Below are 21,163 nucleotides of genomic sequence, written 5' to 3' on the forward strand. Positions count from 1 at the left end.
TCCTGTTCCACAGTCTGCTGTGTGTACAATGTCAGACCAGTGGAGTATGGTCCAAATCTGCAGGGTTCTAGGAAGACAATGGACTGAATCCCCTGTATGTTCTCAAACATGTATAGGAAGATACAGACATGGCGGCTTTATTAATAAGCACAAAACTAAACTCAATTCATCACTAGTCTTGTACTCTTTTAGAAAATATTCAATATATAAGCTTGCTTACATGATTTTGCAAAACTCCTTGATCAATCAGTACTGAAAATAAATAAGCTAACATATAATTTAGAATGTCAAGTTTTTAAAAATAAAACTTGCTAGGAATGACAGCCAGGTCGAGACTAATTTTTAAAACTACATCAACTTTAAAGGCAGATAATTATCTCCATTGTAACTGTTGACAGTCAGCATAATAGGCACAAGGACATTCTTATGTCGGAGCCCAACTGAAGAAGCTTTTCCTGCTGTTAGCAGAAAAACAGCTCCAAAAGCCATTGCCTGGTTTCTAATGCCAACAAGACCAAAGTATTTCACAGATGTTAGAACCCCATTAACTTCACATTTTGTGTTTTAATTCATCCATTCAAGAAAATGTATTTTCAGTCCAGTATCCAAACTGTCAGTTAATATTTTTCTATTTCACTGGGAAGACTTTACTTTCAAAAGGCTGTCCTTATTCAGAGTTTCAGACCAAGAAGGCAACCAGTCAAAATAGCTGTTCATTGTTTTCTACTGAGTTTCACCCAATTTACTTTTATATAATCAAAGTGTGGAAAAGAAGAGTTATAGGCACATATCAAATGCATACATAAACATTCTGATTAATAACAATTGCAGTTTTCCTTTTAGCATAGTACTGGAACGTTTTTTGGGGTCTGGGTTCTGTACAAACTTATAGACTTCTTGCTGTTCCACTCAAGCCAAATATGATCTCGGGAATTTACCCTTCCAACCCTCTTTTAGTATTAAAGTACATCAGCCTGGACTTAGTTCCACACAAAGCCATTTATCTCCATTATGAGCCAAGGTCTCTGCTGATCTCCTTCACGGCCATTCTATTATAGGTCAGTTTTGTCCCCACCACTATCAAGGATACTTTTCCATTTTGTACTTCAGTAACCCATCATTATTTGCCAGTATATCATACCTCAAATGTTCTCAATATAAATCTGAGAAGCCTTAAGTTTATGATATACTGCTAATTTTAAAAACAGCTACTCATAAAGCTTCTCTATGTTATGATATTAAAAATACTAATAAATAATCTTTTGATCAACTATCACTCTACATTAGAATGTCACTTAATAAAGAAAAGTGATAAAATACAAACATTTATGAAAGGATTATTTTTTTTGGGGGGAAAAGAATGGAACTAAAACCTCTGATAGTCTGTTTGGAAAAAAATTTCCACTTCATATTCTAATTCCACATCATCAAACATTTTCTTACAGGTAACTTTTTAAAAATTGTTTTATTTTTAGATGGACACAATATCTTTATTTTATTTATTTATTTTTATGTAGTGCTGAGGATCGAAATTATGCCTCATGCGTGTGAGGCAAGTGCTCTACCACTGAGCCACAACACCAGCCCAGTAACTTTCTTTTTAAAAGGTAAAATTGTTTTGATTTTTTTGCATGCTAGAAGGACTGCCTTGCACACATCTTGCTTTGGAGATGCATGCTCCTAATACCAAGGCAACTTGCATTAGTCACTAGACAACCACTTTCATGTGTCCTGATTAGAAGTTTCTTCTTTTCCTTTCCCACCATAATACTTCAGAAAATAAATTTGTCATAGCATTAATTTGAAATCAAAATCAAAAACTTACATCTCTGGAGAACTTCTTTCAAGTTGTCCTGCATCGTTTCTCTGCATTTGGGAAGAGTGCGTTCATTTGTTTCATGGATCATATTCTTCAAATTTTCAAGAACTCGCATTTCTCGAAGACCACGTTTTTCCTATTAAAAGGAAGTAAATGACTAGTACTTATTGTGTCTGAAGTCTTAATAATTATTTTCTGAGCTTTCCACTCAAGTTCTGGTTGTTATGTTATTACTTACTACTGAAATTTACAGCCTTCTAATTATTTGGCAATAAATGAGGTCATAACCTGGAGGCATTTTTTTAATTATGAAAAGCTCCAAAAATTGCCATGAGTAATATTTTTATAGCAATGTTTGAAAATGGGCAAGAGAAATACTAAAAGAACAAGAGACTTAAGAGTACCACATATTTCACTAGGAAGAAATTAGACACTTTGATCCGACTTTAAATTTCATTGTGCATTACATTTCTTTACAATTTTTTTTTTTACTCTCAATAATAAAAATGGGTGGTAAAAGTAATGATATGTAGATAACTCCCCTGATAGAATAGAACGAGCAGCAACAGACTGAGACTGCTGTCCTCAGAAAAGCCTGCTTGCAAGGCTGTCCTTGGCTGAGGACTGGAATCCTGACCAGTAATCAGTGTCCTTCACTGGTATAACTTTCCATAAATTATAAAACAGCTCACTGTGCCTAAACTGTTTGCACAAAGACTGCGGTTAACACTGACACCTTCCTTCTGGCGCATGGAATTCTGGTATTCGCTAGGCTGAGGATGCCTGTTTGACTAGTCCAAGTAGAAACCCTGGACACCCAGGTACTCTGAATGCACTCTGTGCGTGTTGTCACAACCTGTTGCTAGGGGAGTCAGGCACATCCGTGGAATTGGGACAGAAGTCTTGGGAGTTTCTGCCTGGTTTCCTCCAGACTTCTCTCAGCACCTCTTCCCTTTCCTGGCTTTGCTCTGGATCAACTGTAGCTGAGTCCTGTGAGCTCTTGTAATGAATCACAGCCTGGGGAGAGTCTTGGGGATCCTGCTATACCCACCCCCCAGAAAGTAGAGCTTAACTACCTTCCCCACCCAACTTGAGGGTGGGCTAGACTTAGTGACATGCTTTGAAAGAACAGACAGGGAAAGGGGAAACCCTTCACTTTATAGGGAGGAGAAACCTAGCCAATGTGACCTCAACTGGGCCATGAAGGTTCATGCAATTAGTGGAATCATGTCCATAGCATGTAGCCCTAATGTGATGCTATGGGAAGGGAACTTCAACTCTGTGGTTTTCTTCCCTCAAATCCATAACCCCAAAAGCCTAATCATGAGAGAAAATCAGACAAACCCAGATTGGGAGGCATTCTATAGGGTACCTTGCTAGTATAAGACTATCAGGGTCAAGAAAAACAGAAAGACTGATAAACTGTCTCAGCCAAAGAAGTCTTGGGAGACATGATAATTAAATGCAAGGTGGTACCCTGGATCAGAGCCCAGAACAGAAAGAAGGCAGTAATGGAAAAACTCATGAAATCCAAATACAGTCTGGTGTTTCATTAACAGCAATGGGCCAATGTTGATTTCTTAGTTTCTTCAAATGTGGCATGGTAATATAAGACATCAGTAATAGGCAAAATTGGGTGAGAAGTATATGGGAACTCTATACTATCTCTGCAAATCCAAAATTAATACAAAACAAAAAGCTCATTAAAAAAGGGTGCTAAATTTGATTATAATAGTAAGTTCTACTACTGGGATTTTTATTTGAATCATGCTTATGAAACAGCTGTGGCCAGTTTTTCACTTTTTGTAATTTTCCCATAATGAAAAATTAAAAACTTATAAAAGTTGAGAAAGGATAATATAATGGACCCTCGTGTACTTGTCAACAAGCTTCAACAATTCTCTACTCATGACTGATTTTGTTCCCTTTATAATACTTCACTGATTCCCCTAGAACATTTTGAAGAAAATCCTAGGTAGCGTATCATTTCACTGTAAGTATTTCAATATATCTTTGTAAAATAAAGATTCCTCTTAGGAAAAGAAATAAAGGCACATATTCTCCCCCCTCCCCCGAAAGACACACACACATACTGTACACAAGGTCAACAATCCTTTAATATCATTAAATATCAAAGTAGTGCTCATATTCCCTCAAATGTCCTATAAATGTTCTTTCTTATCCCTCCATTTGTTTGGACCAAAACCTAAATTAAGATTCATATATTGCAACTGGTTAACATTTCTTAAGTGCTTTTTAATCTACAGATTTCTCCTCTATCATATTTTTTCCTTGCGGTTTGTTGAAATAAAGTGAGTCATTTGTTCTGCACAATTTCCCATAGTCTGTTTTTTAATGAATGAATCCCTGTGGTGTAATTTAACATACTCTGCTGTCTCTTCCCTTTCCTGTAAATTAGTAGTTAGAACTAAAGGTTCAAGCAGATTGAGGATTTTGTTTTGTTTTTTTGTTTGTATTAATTTTTCAGAGGTGGGTTATGCACTCTCAACAGGATGTTGGCATTCCGTCCTCATTTATCAGCAGGGATTCTTCTATGAAAGAGAAACTGTCCTTCCTCCACTATTTGGTTACTCTGAGGAATGTTCACATATGAAGGAAAACAAAACAACAACAACAACAACAAAACCACCCTTGATTTTCTCTCCCTTTATTTACCAATTTAAACAATAATGAGTTACTTCCTTAGTATTCTCTAGGGATGATTAGAAAGAATTTTTGTTTATATACATCCTAGAGCTTATAGATTTAAGCCTACTTGGGATTTTCCAACCTATTTCAGTATTGCTCTTCAGTGATACTCAAGACTGTCCGAGCTTTGTCTAGTGGAAGTCTCTTCAAATTGGCTGTGGGAGGCTTTTTAGGGAATTCCACTATTCTTTGTCATTCTCTTTGCCTTCTGGTATAAACTGATGCTTCAGACTCATCCTATACATCTGCTCCAGAATCAGCAGTTCTCTAACCATTACACCAGCACCAAGAGACGGAATTCAGAAACTGAGCACAAGGGCTGCTGGCTGCTACCGGTTGGCCATTATTTCTAACCTTTCAGTAGACAAGGCTGGGAGCTATGTGAAAAAAGGAAAAAAGGAAGAAAAGAAAAGAAATACCATGAGGTGATATTGACAAATAAATTCAGACTATAGAATTTTTTTCTGCCCTGTACTGCAGATTGAATCCAGTGACTACCATGGAGTTACACTCCCAGCCCTTTTTATTTTATTATTTTTTGAGACAGGATTTCCCTAAGTGGCCAAGGCTGTCCTTGAACTTGTGATGGACCCTCTTGTCTTAGCCTCCCAAGTAGTTTGGATTACAAAGTGTGCCACTGCATTCCCCAGGACTATAGAATTTCAAATTACCTTCCTCTGTTTTAACTGTTTCTTTCCAGGTTTTCAAAACACCAACCCAATTACTCATTTACCTTATCATAAATTTGATCAAATAAAAACACTAAATATTAGCATTAACAAAATGATTACTAAAAACAATTTAATATTTTTAAAAAACTTATGTGTTTTGAAAGTATATTACATTAGAAATGTATATTTAAGCCAGGCAATCCCCAGTACCAAAGAAAGAAAGAAAGAAAGAAAGAAATGTATCATCCAATCACTGTGTTTTAACATTATTAGGAATAATTTCTTTCTAAAACACAATTTGTTTCTCTACATTTAATTTGATGTTTTGAGATTGTTCCTTAAAGTTCAATTTTGATTTAAATTATGTAAAATACTTACATGGCTCCAAAACTACATCTGTGAAACAAACAAAAAATTCAAAGAAGCCTAGCTTTCATCTTTATGCTTTGTACCTTGTGTCCTCTATCACTTTCTCTTCAGGTGACTATTTTTAAAAATGTATCCAACCACTATTTTAGTGTAAGGATATATATATACATCCATACACATGTGTATGCATGTAAGTTGAAAATAATGTAAGTCAAAATGCACTTAATTCATGTAATCTACCAACATTCTAACTTAACACATACACTGGTGAGTACTGTTTGTTTCCTTTCATGATTGTGTAGCTGACTGGGAGCTGTGGTTTGAAGTACTGGCCACATGGTGAGAGGACTGGACCTCATGTCACAAGCCTGGGAACAGATCCAATTCAAAATATTTGAAAGATGGTTTCTGCTGGCTGTGTATCACTTTTGTTCCACCATAAAGGAACATAAAGGTGAAAAATCTAAATTGAACTACTTAAAGTTGGAGACTGTTATTTTTAAGTCAGCATTTTTGTTTTCATGGTTATGTATATGCCAATTCTTTATGCAATAACCTTGTATATAATACCTCCACTTTTTCAGCAATAGTTTATTTGTTCTCTACATAAAGAATATATTAGGTGACCATCTTTTCTTTCTCTAGTCTTTCCTTATTCCTCAGGATCTAATTTTAAATACTGTCTATTATGGGTTGGGCCTTAAATGTCTTCCCACAAGCTCATGTGTTGAAGCCTGATCTCCAGCTACTGGAAGGTGGTGGAAACTAGGCGATGGGGCCTTGCTGGTCACTGGGATGTGCCTTTGAAAAGTATTTTTTCCCAGCCCCTATCTGTCCCTTTCCCTTTGTTCCCTGGTGGATAGGAGGTGAGGAACTCTGTACCACCATGTGCTTGCTTCCATGACATTCTGTCTTAACACAGGCTCAGAACCAAAAGAACCAAGTGACCGTGGACTAAAACCTCTGAAATAGTAAGCCAAAATAAAGCTTCCCTTTAAGTTGTTTTTCTCAGGTATTTTTTTTCCCACAGTGACAGGAAGTTGACTAATACAGTATCTTTTTATTTTCAGTTAATATTTATGAGGCAACCAGCAAGGGAATCCTGCTTTTCATACACCTTCCCATCTCCTTCCATTTGCTGATAATTATGCTGCGTCTTCACTGTTAGAACACGGAGCCACTGCATGTCACACTGTTCTTCTTCTACACTGTTCAGTCTTAATTCTTTAGCTCAACATATCTTTAATGCTTACTAATTCACTTTTTAAAAATAATTTTTAGTTGCCAGTGGATTTTTTACTTTATTGGTTTATTCATATGTGGTGCTGAGGACTGAACCCAGGGCCTCACACGTGCCAGGCAAGCGATCTACCACTGAGCCACAACCCTTACCAATTCATTTTACGAGGGAGTCTCTCCAAACATTTTTGTTGTCTGAAATTCACTCTGTTGGAAATGCTCATTTGAACAGTATTTCCAGAGTCCTGCAGACTTTCACAGTGTGTCTGTGGTCCTTATGTCTAGGAATCATTTTGGCTAAATATAAAACCCCCTATTGTTACTCCACTGTCTTCTAGCACAACACAGATAAATCTGTTAACAATCTGATTTTCTTCCTCTCATAAGGGACTTAGCCACTTTGTCTGGATGCCCAGGGGATTTTTTTTTCCCCTATAAAACCCAACAGTTTTATCTGCAAATGTCTCTGTGTTGGTTATACCAGGTTAATCTTCACATAAAGCAGTGTGCCCTTCAATACAATTCCAATAGTATTGTTAATATGGGAAAGTTTTCTTGAATTCTTGTTTTTACATTTGTCCTTTACATTGCTTTGGTTTTCTTGTTTAGGAGCTCATTATCACACATAATCTTGGATGGTCTGTATTTATCATCAATGAACATTCTTTCCTTTTGAGTCTTTATCTCTTCATCCCTGTCTCTTCGATTTTAAACCTATTTTCAGTTTCACATAAGGACTAGCCATTTTATTCAGTCTTGTCTTCTTTTTCATTTAGTTTTCAATTCTAAAATACTTCTAAAATTTTCTTTTTCCTGAATTCGTTCATCTCATCTTTTATTTCCCATTTCTATTCTATGCAATCATTTGGATAGAATTTTTCTGACTTATGTCATCATTCTCTCCTCACTTCCCAAATTTTCTTATGTTCTCTAAGCTCATTTTGAAGTATTAGCTTATAGCTTTTTGTCTTTCAGGGTAGTTATTTTTCTTATTTTATTTTCTTGAGGGATACTATTCTGCTCTTTTATCTTCTAATAAATTTCTATGGAATTTGACTTCTGTGCAGGTTTAACTGAAATTAGGTTTCCTCCATTTTTAGAAGTTCAGCCGAATTTCAAATTGTAGAACTTACCTCTTAAAAAGCCTCTATTTTTCAGCTGCTACTAACAACTACACACCTTCTTACTGATATACCTAGGTATTCAATAACTATTCAAGAAAGCACTAAGTGTATGGGGTTTGCTAAAAACTACACTGGGATTTGAATAGCACTATTTCATTGTATTTCATAAAACTCATAGACTAACATGTATCTCTCCTCAGCATCATGAGAAAGGCCAGCTAGAAAGGTAATGGCACAGAGGACAACACCTTGACTCATAGGAGTCCACCTGAAAGGAAGACCTTTCTGAACTTCTGTCCATAATTTTTGCAGAAAATCAGGAGCAAGACAGTCAACTCTCCTTAAACACTAATGAAAATACAAGCGCTCACACTACCAAGTACTTCAATAATTTAAGTAATGCTGCCACCATGTGGCACTTATTTCCTTCTTCTACAAATAAGATTTAATCAAGGAAAAGATAACTGTTGCCATATGCATTAAATCTTTTAAATATATAAACAATTTTAGTTTTAAATGCTAGCCAACTTTTCTTAAAGTGAACTATATTTAAGTGGCAGAAGGAAGATGAAACTTCCAGGAAGTATTGATACCCCTGCTTCATCACCTTATCCTGTACCCCAGGACACTCTGAACAAAGGACATTTTTATTAAATATAGGATATTATTGTTGGGGCCAAAATAGTTTAAAAAATGTGTAAATACTGCAGATATATATTCAAACCTGAAGCCTCTCAGCTTTTCCCTTCTAATTTTAGAGGAAATGTGCGAAGATAACAAAAGAAAAGGGAGCTGAGCCCCATATGCAGAACAATTTCTATGCTGCACTAAGCCTGGGAAAGACCAACTGGGGTGGCAATTGTGTGAAAAGCCCAGATCAAGTACTCTTTAATGGGGTTGTGGCTCAGCGGTAGAGTGCTCACCTAGCATGGGCGGGAACCGGGTTCGATCCTCAGCACCACATAAAAATAAAGGCATTTTGGGCTGGGGATGTGGCTCAAGCGCTAACGCACTTGCCTGGCATGCGCAGGGCGCTGGGTTCGATCCTCAGCACCACATAAAATAAAGATGTTGTGTCCACCGAAACCTGAAAAATAAATATTAAAAAAAAATTCTCTCTCTCTCTCGGAAAAAAAAGGCATTGTGTTGTGTCCACCTATACCTAAAAAATAAATATTTAAAAAAGGAAGAAGAAGAAGAAGAGCACTCAAACACAGCTGACCAGGAACTTCAGAGCCCTTCAAGATCATTCCTTAATGACAGAGACCCTTCTTCAAAGCAATACAAGAATGTTCTTACATACAGGATACAAATGTATTTTTGGGTCCTGACATTATGTCTTACAAAATAAAATTTTTTTTTTTTGTTTTACTCTATAGAATAAGCTTTTCACATCACAGCCAATGTGAAAATTTTATTCTTCAGTAAACATTTTCTAAGACAATGCTTATGCCAATAGTTCAGGTAAACCATGTTTTCCCTTGAGATATTAAAGACTGGACCTAAACTCACTTAAGTTATTGCAAATTCTGAATTAACATATTTTTGTTTGCTTGTACTTGTTACAATCTTTTTCTTTTTTTTTTAATTCTTTTTTTGTAGTTGTAGATGGACAGAATGTCTTTATTTTAATTTGTTTATTTTTATGTGGTGCTGAGGATGGAACCCAGTGCCTCATGCATGCTAGGCAAGCACTCTACCACTGAGCTATAGCCCCAGCCCTACAATCTTTTTCTTAATAGTTAGAAACATTTGTCTAACATCTATATACCAAGGATTTTTTAGATGATAGATCATTAAATCCTCATAAAAACTAAAAAGTTCTGTAGTGTATATTATTTTTCTCATTTTAATGACAAGGAAAATGATTCTTATAAACCAAGTAATCATAACTACCTGGATGCCAGGATTTGAATCTGGACACGTCAAGTTCTAAGGCCTATATTCTTCCTACCCTTCTATAGTGCCTCCTCTTCAAAAAGATTTTGAAGGACTTATTAGTGCAGCGTGCAGGTGTTATGGTTTGGATGAGGAATGTCCCCCAAAGGCTCATATATTGAAGGCTTGATTCCCAATGCAACAAGGTTCAGATGTGTCTCTAAGTATATACTAAGTAGGTTGAGAGGGCTCTGACTTCAGTGGATTAATCTATTGACGGATTCATAGGTGATGAGTTTCTGGGGGAGGTGGTGGAAACTTCAGGAGGTAAGGCCTAGCTGGAGGAAGTAACAGGTTACTGGGCATGCCCTGAAAGTGTATATCTTATCCATGGCCTCCCCCGATCCCAGCCCCGGGGCCCCTCTCTCTGCTTCCCAGTGGCCATAAGGTGAGCAGTTTTACTCTGCCTTACTTTAGGCCTAAAATAATGGAACCAGCCAACTATGGACTGGAACCTCTGAAATCGTTGAGTTTAAATAAATCTTTCTTCCTTCAAGTTTTTTTCTAATTGATTTTTAAAAAATAAATGATAGCAGAATGCATTACAACTCTTATTACACCCATACAGCACAATTTTTCATATCTCTGGTTGTATATAAAATATGTTGACACCAATTTGTTTCTTCATACATATACTTTGGATAATGATGTCCATCACATTCTACCATCCTTGCTAACCCCCTGCCCCCTCCCTTTCCCTCCCACCCCTTTGCCCTATCTAGAGTTCATCTATTCCTCCCATGCTCCCACTCCCTACCGTACTATGTTGTTTTTCTCAGGTATTTTGTCACAGTGAGGAAAAGCTCACATAGCAGATAATGCATCTCTTCTCAAAAACATGCCTATTTTCTCTTGGCCAGCTATCTTCCAGCTCAGTTAAACAGGTGATGGCTTCAACAAGAAGCCATCTTGAATACAACATATTTCAAAGCATATATAAGGTATGTTTTGAGGTAAACTTAAACATTTCTTTCCTCTTCCATTCAAGACTCAAAGTTTTATTTTTATAGTGTTTTTACAGTCCTATTTTACACTAATATAGAACATGAAAAGAAGTATAATGACACTTGTATCTTAAGGACAACTCAGACACTAATCAATTAACTTTTCGACTTTATTTTTTGCTCTCCAACTTTGGGCTCAGTCTCTATGAGATGAAGGGTTTAGATTAGAGAAAACAACCTAATTCCAAAATTCTATTTTTCTTTTAATATAAATATAAATTGGACCTTCAGAGGTATATTTATAAATATTGTTTTAATAAAAACTATTCAGGGGCTGGAGATGTGGCTTAAGCGGTAGCGCGCTCGCCTGGCATGCGTGCGGCACTGGGTTCAATCCTCAGCACCACATACAAATAAAGATGTTGTGTCCGCCGAAAACTAAAAATAAATATTAAAATATTTAAAAAAATAAAAATAAAAACTATTCAGTATTACAAATTGACCAGATTAACAAAAAGATGACTCATAAGAAAGGGCATATTAAATGTCAAGAAAACCCAAATTTAAATCCAAGCTCTGTTGCTTGTTCTTTTAAATCATATTAAGCACCTACAATGTGCCAGGTATTTTTAAGCATTTTGAACACAAGAATATGAAAGATAAGCCCCTACTATTATGGTACTTACATTCTAGTGAGAGAAGACAGGCAATAAATAGTAAATAAAAACAATAAGTGCTTGTGGCAGACGAAATTTTAAATGGTCCCTAGATCCCCACCCTTAAGGCACATACACTTTCTCCCGGTTAACTCAATCAAACTCTAGTGCTATGGTGAAGGGATTCTGAAGGTGTAATTAAAATCTCAAATCAGGTGACTTTAAGAAAGACAGATTACCTTCAGTGTGCCTGTCTTGCCAGGTGAGTCGTTAACTGGGACTGAGCTCTTCCTGGCCAGAAAGATTTGAAGCATGAGAGGAATTTTCTGAGGGGGGAGCTATTCACTTTTGGCTTTGTTGATGGGAGGGGGTCATGTAGCAAGGGTTTTAAGTGTCCCCTGGAAGCTGAGGAACTGAGTCCCTCTATAATCATGTCAGTCTGGAAAAGAACTCTGAACCCAAAATGAGAACACAGCCTGGCTACTACCTTGATTTTAGCTTTGTGAGAACCTGAGCTGAGGTCCTAGCCATGCTGTGACCACATTTCTGACCTGGAGAACTCTGAGCTAATTAATGGGTATTGTTTATTAGCTCCAACTTTGGGCTCAGTCTCTATGAGGTGAAAGGTTTAAATTAGGAAAAACAACCTAATTCCAAATGCTATTTTTCTTTTAATATAAATTGGATCTTTAAAGGCATATTTATAAATTTTGTTTTAATAAAAACTATTCAGTATTTCAAATTGAAATAAGCTACTAAACTTCTGGTAATTTGTTACATGGCATTAAAAAACAAGAATAGCATCACAGAGGGTGAGAGGATAGAATGCCTTAAGGACTGCTGTGAATTAAGGGACCAAGTGACATTTAATCTGCAACCTAAACAAAAAATAGCAAGCTGTACAAAAAATGGAGAGGAGCATTTAGGAAAGATGAAATTGTGGGAGCAAAGACATCAAGATGTGTTAAAGAAAGAAAGAACATGGCGGAAGCACAGTAAATGCATAGCTATGTGTAACAAGGTATGAAAGACAACTCGGAGTCTGTGATCACCCAGGATTTTTAAGCACAGCTAAGGAGCTAGATTTACTCTAAGTGTGAAGAGAGGACCTGGGTGCCAGACATAGACCCATTTGGCTAGTGTGTGAAAAACATTCCACTCAGGTTGAAAGCAGGAAAATCAGGCAGAAGCCTATGGCAGGTGTCAGGGGACAGTTGGTGGTGGGCTGGATAACAGTAGGGGCAGTGGGAAGAGGGCTAAGTAGGAAGAGTTAAGGTATGTTTTGGAGGTAAACTTGATCATGTAGTTGCTGATTCAACTATAATTCTCACATTTAAGTATAACTAAATCCACAATTCCTATCTGAAACATTCAATGCAATTCTTAAAACATGTTTATACAACACACTGTAAAGGAACATAGCAAGTTTCCATAGAAATTTCTATTATGTTCTCACAAAGAATTGGTGACAATCTTTACACAGCATATAAAGAATAGTCTCAAGATAGCTTTCGGTGTGTCCTACCTATTCTTTTCCTATAAGGACAATGAAAATAACTGATGGTTATTCCTAGGTACCACACAATATTCTAAGATAAACACATGCACACACATGTGTACAGACAGACACACTCACACATCTTTAATCTTCATTATCTTGTGAAGAAACAAGGAAATGACAGTTTTTGAGTTAGTCTGCTGAACTAAAAAATGTTTGTCTAATGCTACAGCTCAATCTATCTTGAGTGCTCAGTAACACAGGCTTCCTGTAGTTTTAAGGGTTTATTAAAGAGTCTTGGCTTTTGACAGATTTAGACACCCTACTTGGTTGAAGTCTCATTTGAAAAGAGAACCCCAATATACAGAGTCACAAAATAGTGTAATGCCATTTATCATCTGCCCAACAGTAGCTTGGGAAGTTATTATCTAACGTACAATGAGTCGATTACACACATGCAAAACTAAGAAGAACAAGACAGCATATTGCTGGTAGTCAAATGCAAGGTGAACAGTAGCAGGTGGAAAAGCTTGGACTTCACCCTGCAGCTAACAAATACTTATCAAAGGCTTTTAAAAAGTAAAATAATGTTAGATCACTGTAGTAGCAAGGCAAAATCTTGATCTGACTTGGTTGAGATAACAGGCACACCACTCAGAAGGAACTGGAATTCTAGATGCAGTAACATCTAAAAGACCTGCCCACTGGATATGGGCCCTCAAGGGACTTTGTGATTTCAACTTAAGTGTGTCAGTGAGTGCTGATGCCCCAACTGAGGAGAAAAAAAAAAAAAAAAAGAATTCTCTATAGAAAGTTTCTTTCTAGAAAAAAAAAAAATTTTGGTACTGAAGATTGAACCCAGAGGTGCTTTACCACTGAGCTACATCCCTAGCCCTTTTTATTCTGAGACAAGGTCTTGGTAAGTTGCTTAGGGCCTCACTAAGTTGCTGAGGCTGTGATTCTTCTGCCTCAGCCTCCAGAGTCACTGCGATTACAAGTGTGCACTATCACGCCTGGCTATAAAAAATTTTTCATTTTCTATAAAACAAGCCTGGAAAATTCAGACCCATCAAGCCCTAAAATTTCTTTTTTGGCTATATTTCATTTTATAGATAAAACCCCTGCAAGCCATTGGCATTAAATACCTTAGAATAAGCACTAGAACTTGAACCTGAGTCTCTTGCTATCTGGTCTTGTACTCATCAAAGTACAAAAGTAAGTTTTGGGGACTGGGTATATAGATTAATGGTAGCCTAGCATGCACCGGGCCCTGGGTTTAATCCCTAGCACTCTCTTTTCCCACCAAAATATTTTCACCTCTTTGTACATAATAATAATTTCTACTCAGTATATTTTCTAAGCCTCTGAAATAAAACCAGAGGAATTTCCTTTCTGTATAGTATTATGTTAATGATTAGGGTAGTATTTTTACAAAATAAGCTTTTGATACTCACTTCAAATTCTTTTACAAAATAACGAGTTTCACCTTGAATAACTGGTCTGTGATCCAAAAGCCTTGAATGAATTTCTCCAAGATCTAAAAAAGATAAAATAAAATTTTGGGTTAATCCATGGTAAATGACATAATCTCTAGCTTGTTTTATTCTTCCCCTTCCCCACAAATAGATGAGAAAGTAGGTTAAAAATCCATTTCTGACCTTGTATTAGGAGACAATCTCATCCACTGCCAGTTGGTACAAAATTGGTACAACTACTTTTAAAAGCAACTTGGCAATATCTAATAAAATTGAAGACATATGCATCTAACAATTTCATGCCAAGATATACATTCAAGAAAAAAATCTTGCGAAAATGAATAATCCATCTGTAATTATTTACTATGCATAGGTATACTATCAAAAGAAAAATTAAAGAGAGCATCCTAAAAACATTCACACAGTGGGATACTACAAATCAAGTAAAAAAATGAATAAGTTACACATAACAACATGGATAAATCTCACTGACATAATGTTGAACAAAAAGCAAGTTTCAGAAGGATTAAATGCATTTACCCAAACTTTAAAAATATGTAAAATAATACTTCAGACACACAGAAGCAATAAAAATAAAAGACATGCAGAAGAATGATAAACACTAAATTCAGGATAGTGGTAACCTTTTCAGAGGGGGAAGTCAATGAATGTAATTAGAGAGGGGTGCACAGTGGGTCTTTTAATGATTTATTAAGGTGGGTGGTGAGTGTTCATTATAAGTATCTTTACTTTTTGGAAGGTTTGAAAAAGTGATAGTTAAGTAAGAAAGTTCTGAAGTTTCAAAGATTTTGGTGAGCCTACTCATTCTTCTTAGTAACAAATAGTTTAAGATGTAAACCACAAAATTCCTGGAGAAACTGAATATCCAAATAAAAATATGTATCATCATATTCATTTATCAGGTTAATTAGTATAGCTCTCACCTCAAACATTCAAAATCTTCTCAATTGGCTTTTCTGAAATATTCAATAGTTGTCAATTATAGTTATCCTACTGTGTTACACGACGCTAGAAGTTAGTCCTAATGTCCAATTGTATCCCTATACTTGTTACTTGCTAATCGTTCTCTACCTTTGGAAGTCATTTTAAACAGAGAAAGCACCAGTGAAAAGTCTCAAAATGTGAAAAATAAGGCACTAGCCAGAAAGTGGAAAAAGAGACTTGCTTATAATATGACTACTGACATAAAAAGTAGAGCATCACTTTGACCTCAGCTGGGAAACGTGCACATCAGATGACTCAAACTCTGACATTGCAGATGAACTTGAAATCACCACCAATATTGATTTCGGAGTTACAAGTTTGTTTTAGCAATTAAGTGAATTCAATGAGGATGGCTGTAAGTAACTAAATACTATATTTAAAAAACAAATCCAACCACATGGCTCTTTACCATTGTTCTATAGTTTCCTACTATTCAAGAAAAATCTCATTTTCCTTAAAAATGTAAGAAATCCTCTATGGTATGATTTCCCCTAGCCTCACCCCTCAGTCACACTGAAGTAGTATCTGTAGTTCCCAAATACACCAGCCTGTTTCAGAACTCCATGCATGGCTCATGCTGTTCCAAACTAAGTCCCAAACACTAATCCTCTTTCTTCTCAACCCCCCAACACTGCATTCTTTAAGACCCAGACCAGACACTCATCTTCCAGCAGCCTCTGCAGTTTCCCAGTCCTCTCTTCCTACTCCCAACAAATTGCTGGCAACTCTCACAGACCCAGGGCATAATATCTATTTACATATTCACTAGAATCCAGCAATAATATTCAACAAATAGCTGTTTATACCTGATAGTCTTAAAATGAGATGGACTAAAAATTGTTTTCAAGATGAAAAGTTCCCACGAGAGAAATCAAGAGGGTGGAGTGGATAGATAGCTAAGTGGTGAAGTGCTTGCTTAGCATATGCAAGGCCCAGAGTTCTATACCTATCACTGCAAAAAAATGGAGTGGGGTGTTCCTTGGAAATTTTTTTTTCTTCTCTCAACTTTTATTTACTTATTTATTTGTTTATTTTTGTGGTGCAGGTGATTGAACCCAGGGCCTTGTGCATGTGAGGCAAGCACTCTATCAACTGAACTATATCCCCCGTCCTCAACTTTTATTTTTTTATCTTTTATCCCCTGGTTTTATTTGGGTATCAATTGACAACAAAAGTTATATACATTTAAGGTATAAGAAAGTGATGATTTGATACACATACATTGTGAAATGATTACCACACTTAAGCTAATTAACACATTCACTGCTTCATACGTATAATTACTATTTTCCCCCAAAGGAGAGAGTACTTATGATTTATTGTCTTAGCAAATTTCAAGAACACCATACAGGACTGAATTATCTTTTTTTTTTTTTTTTGGTTCTGGGAGTTGAACTCAGGGGCATTTAACCAGAGCTACATCTCCAGCCCTTCACTGTATTTTATTTATAGACAAAGTAGCACTGAGTTGCCAAGTGCCTGGCTAGTTGCTGAAGTTAGCTCTGAACTTAAGATCCTCCTGCCTCAGCCTCCTGAGCTGCTCTCAGATTACAGGTGTGCCCACCAGGCCCTGCTGAATTACCTTTTTAACAAAAAAAGTACTGCCAGGCACCGAGGTGCACACCTGTAATCCCAGTGGATCGGGAGGCTGAGTCAGGAGGATCACAAGTTCAAAGCCAGACTCAGCAACTTAGCTAGGCCCTGTCTCAAAATGAATAATAAAAAGGGTTAGGGATGTGGCTCAGTGGTTAAGCACCCCTGGCTTCAATCCCTAGTACCAAAAATAAATAAATAAATACAAATAAAAAAAGCACTACCTCAAACTTCTGTACTATACATCAAAGTAGACACAATCAACAAAATGAAGAACAACTGACAATATGGGACAAAATATCTGCAAACTGCTTTTCAAGGGAGTTAAGATCCAGAATACATAAAGAACTACAACTCAATAACAATAATGAAACTAACTTAATTAAAAATGAGCAAAGGACTTGAATAGACATCTCTCTAAAGAAGATACACAAATGGCAAACAAGTACATGAAAACATGCCTATGATCACTAAATATTACGGAAATGCAAACCAAAACCCCAATGAAATACCATCTTACACCTATCAGGCGTCTACTACCAAAGATAGAGTAACGAGTGTTGGTGAAGACATGAAGAAATCAGAAGCCTTGTGCTGGTGAAAAGGTAAAACACATGGAACACAGTATGTCAGTTCGCCAAAAAATCGACAATAGAATTACCATAAGATCCAGCGATTCCACTTTTGGATATAAATCTCAAAGTACTGAAAGCAGAGTCTCAAAAAGACATGTACATTCATGTTCACAGCAGTATTACTCACAATCACCAAAGATGAAAGCTACCCAAGCGTTCAGACAGATGCATAAAGTATGGTATATACATACAAAGGACTAATATTCAGCCTTAAAACAAAAATTATGATACGTGCTACAACATGGATGAACAATGAGGATATCTGTAAGTGAAAAAGTCAGTCACAAATGTACAAATACCTTATGATTCCACTCATACGAGTTAAACAAATTCAGACAGAAAGTAGTAGGATGGTGGTTGACAGATGCTGGAGAAGAGGAGAGGGGGAAATGGAAGTTACTATTAAATAGATACAAAGTTTCAATTTTACAAGGTGAAAAGAGTTCTCTGGATGTCTAGTGGTGATGGTAGCACAACAATGTAAAGTTACTGAATTATACACTCTAAAACTGTGAGGATGATAAAATTCGTTCTTTATTTTATCATCATAAAACAACTGAAAGTCATATTTCACTGATTGCACACAAATATCATTTGACCCTAAGCCCTGTGCAACCCTTCCTCGGGACGCTTTCATATGTCATTTACTCCTGGCATGACCCAGGAGCAGACAGGGTCGGTAAAGGGAATAACCCGACTCCTAAAACAACTCCTAAGTGATTGCCTGGGAACCCAAACTCTTCCCAACTCCCAGGTCGGTGCCCTCTGCGTTACAGGTCGGTGTGAGACTCTCCACAATAACGCTGCCCTTCTTTGGGTTGCTGAGCTTGGGGAAGAGACAGAAGGCAGGCCTGGTGGCTAAGGGCTTTGGAAGGAAAGCGAGGAAGGACGAGCAAGTGGGTTGGCTGGATTCGGGGAGGCGGCTGGCTGGGAGAAAAGGCGGCGACCAACCACTGCTCATTCCCGCCCGCCCCGCTCAAACGCACGCGCGCCCGCCCGGAGCTGGGCTCGGCCCGGGTCAGAGGGCGCAGTCTGGGAGGCGGGCTGCCTTGGGATCCGTCCCAGGGTCGAAAGCCCTGTCACTGCGTACCCTTGATAATGAGGTGTGCTGAGCCCGCAGTCCCCAGCGAGTCCCTCTTCTTGCCGCCGCCGCCGCCGCCGCCGGGGGCGACCTCACAACCCACAAGGGTCTCTGTCCCTCCGCCACTCATCCCGACTGGCTCCGCCTACTTCGCTGCGCCTGCGCAAAACCATATGGTCCGCTTAGGAAGAGCGCGCAGGTGTTTTCGTCATCAAAAGGCGTCGGAGTTGCGTCTAATCAGTGGGCGGCTCCAAAAAGGGGCCTGGAAGCGTAGCTAGGGATGTACTGGCAGTAACGGGTGCCGCCATGTTGGACTAGGGCATATGCTTCTGGAATAGAAGGTGCCTGAAAGTTTGAGCGGAAAACTCTATTATCCCTCCCTGAAATCGCTGGGACTCGTTGTGTGTCAGGGATAGTGGTGTGCACTTACGGCCTAATTCTAATAGTAGTATATTTCTATATTATTATCTACCACCAATTTTTAGAAAACATTTTGGCATGCGCTGTCACATTTGGTAGGCATTCGGGGAAACCCCTACAATTTATAACAAACGAAGTAACAGGGTTAGCGGTTAAGAGACTTGCACAAGTTCCTTGTCAGACTCACTTATGCCCATGTGAAAAAAATTCTCTGGCTTTTGTATTTACAAAATTGCAACCATTTTTTTTTTAATGGAGTAAGATAAAATATATATAATTATGGAAGGGACTGGTTTGCAAGGCTTCTTTGAATTGATGTAGTGAAGAGAAAACCACAGGATTGCCATGTGCCTATCTTTTGCCATTTGATAAACTCCACAACGTACATCTTGTCTTTTTAAAAAGTCTTCATGCTTTCCCAAGAACCACTTGCAACTTCCCAGGAGTTTCTTTACCTCCCATGTTATCCAGTGGTTCTAAGAATCATCTGTGCTCTCCCTGTTTCTTTCTACCATCTGCCTAAATAGTCCTGAACTTAAAAGGTCTCACAGTCTAGTGCTGAAGAAGGAAATATAACCCAACATTTTACAATAAAGGCCTTGTGAATAACTGATAGGATGGAGGAAAGTGCGGCATACATGCAGGATACCTGGGGTGAGGGGTCAGAAAAATTCCCAGAGGAGGCAAAGCTTGGTTCCCAGGCCTTAGCGGTAGGCATCAGGGATGGGGTGGGATGGGCAGGTGAAGAAGGAACTTGGGGTTTCCTAGCAGAAGACACAATAAGCCCAAACAGAAAAAATACAAAGCAGATGAATTAATCAACAAAATCTTAACTTAGTTAATTGGAAATAATTGGGTCTGACTTAAACTTTCAGTTCTTACTTTCATTTCCTTACCTTTATTATCAATCTCTAAAGAGCGTAATTCTTTTTAACGTCATTTGGTATTCTCCACACTTAAGCACTTTCCTTAGTCAAACTTTTTTTTTTTTTCCTGTTCATGTAAATATTTTTCTTTTCTTTTTCTTGTTTTTGGTACCAGGAATTGAACTCAGGGGTGCTTAACCACTGAGCCACATCCCCAGCCCTTTCTAATTCTTATTTAGAAACAGGGTCTCACTGAATTGCTAAGTGTCTTGCTAAGTTGCTGAGGCTGGCTTTTGAACTTGGGATCCTCCTGCCTCAGCCTCTGCGCTGCAGGGATTACTGGCATGGGCCATCCCACCCAGCTGTTCCTATAAATCTAAATGACTTCTAAGCCTGTCTTCTTAGTGTCTTTGAACTACTGAAAAACCTGAGAAGGCTCACAATTGCACAGTAAGGATGGATGCTCCTCCTATGTTACTGTGGATGTTTTTAAAAAATGCAGATTTCATCTCCAAAGTTTGCCAATTGATTGTGTTATAAGTGATAAAAGAAATTCTGGCTGCGTTAGTTTAAGACTTGAGAATCAACCAGAATTTGGTTCAAACTCTAGCTCACCACATAGCTGCAGTTACTTTCTGTAAAATGGCAACAAAATATTTACCTTGTCAGGTTGTTGTGATGATTAAAGATGGTAATACCTTTAAAGCAGTTAGTAAAATTCCTGGAACATAGTAAATAACCCCCAAATATTTTTACCTACAGTAACCTCCTCTGCCCGCTCTTAAAGTGCTAGATATTCTGCTTTAATTCTTTTTAATTTTTTTTTCTTTTTAGTTATACATGACAGTAGAATGTATTTTGATATATACACATATGGAGTATAACTTCCATTCTTGTGGTTGTACTGATGTGGAGTCTCACTGGTCTTGAGTTCATATATGAACATAGGAAAGTTATGTTTGATTTATTTTACTGTCTTTCCTATTTCCATCTCCTTCCTTCCCTTCATTCCCCTTTGTCTAATCCAGTGAACTTCTATTCCCCCCAACCCCCACTTATTGTGAACCAGCATCCGAATATCAGAGAGAACATTCTGCCTTTGGTTTTTGGGGATTGGCTTA

The 21,163-nt window shown here is 37.6% G+C and overlaps 1 protein-coding gene across 2 annotated transcripts in view; it reads right to left on the bottom strand.

Moving 5' to 3' along the window:
• The window catches only part of Bloc1s5 (biogenesis of lysosomal organelles complex 1 subunit 5), a 40,421-nt gene extending 21,499 nt beyond the window's left edge, over positions 1-18,922 (bottom strand). For both annotated transcript variants that reach the window (XM_058582389.1, XM_046453488.2), the window contains exons 1-3: positions 18,766-18,922; positions 14,422-14,504; positions 1,826-1,955 (exon numbers count right to left, since the gene is read on the bottom strand). In XM_058582389.1, coding sequence (XP_058438372.1) covers positions 1,826-1,955; positions 14,422-14,504; positions 18,766-18,886 — 334 coding nt within the window. In that variant the 5' untranslated portion in view covers positions 18,887-18,922. The remainder of the gene's footprint in view (positions 1-1,825; positions 1,956-14,421; positions 14,505-18,765) is intronic.
• Positions 18,923-21,163: the final 2,241 nt, after the last annotated feature.

Source organism: Marmota monax, unplaced genomic scaffold (assembly GCF_021218885.2).
Source record: "Marmota monax isolate L192 unplaced genomic scaffold, Marmota_monax_Labrador192_F-V1.1 WCK01_AAM20220418_F8-fsc00029, whole genome shotgun sequence".
NCBI classification, from domain to species: Eukaryota; Metazoa; Chordata; class Mammalia; order Rodentia; family Sciuridae; genus Marmota; species Marmota monax.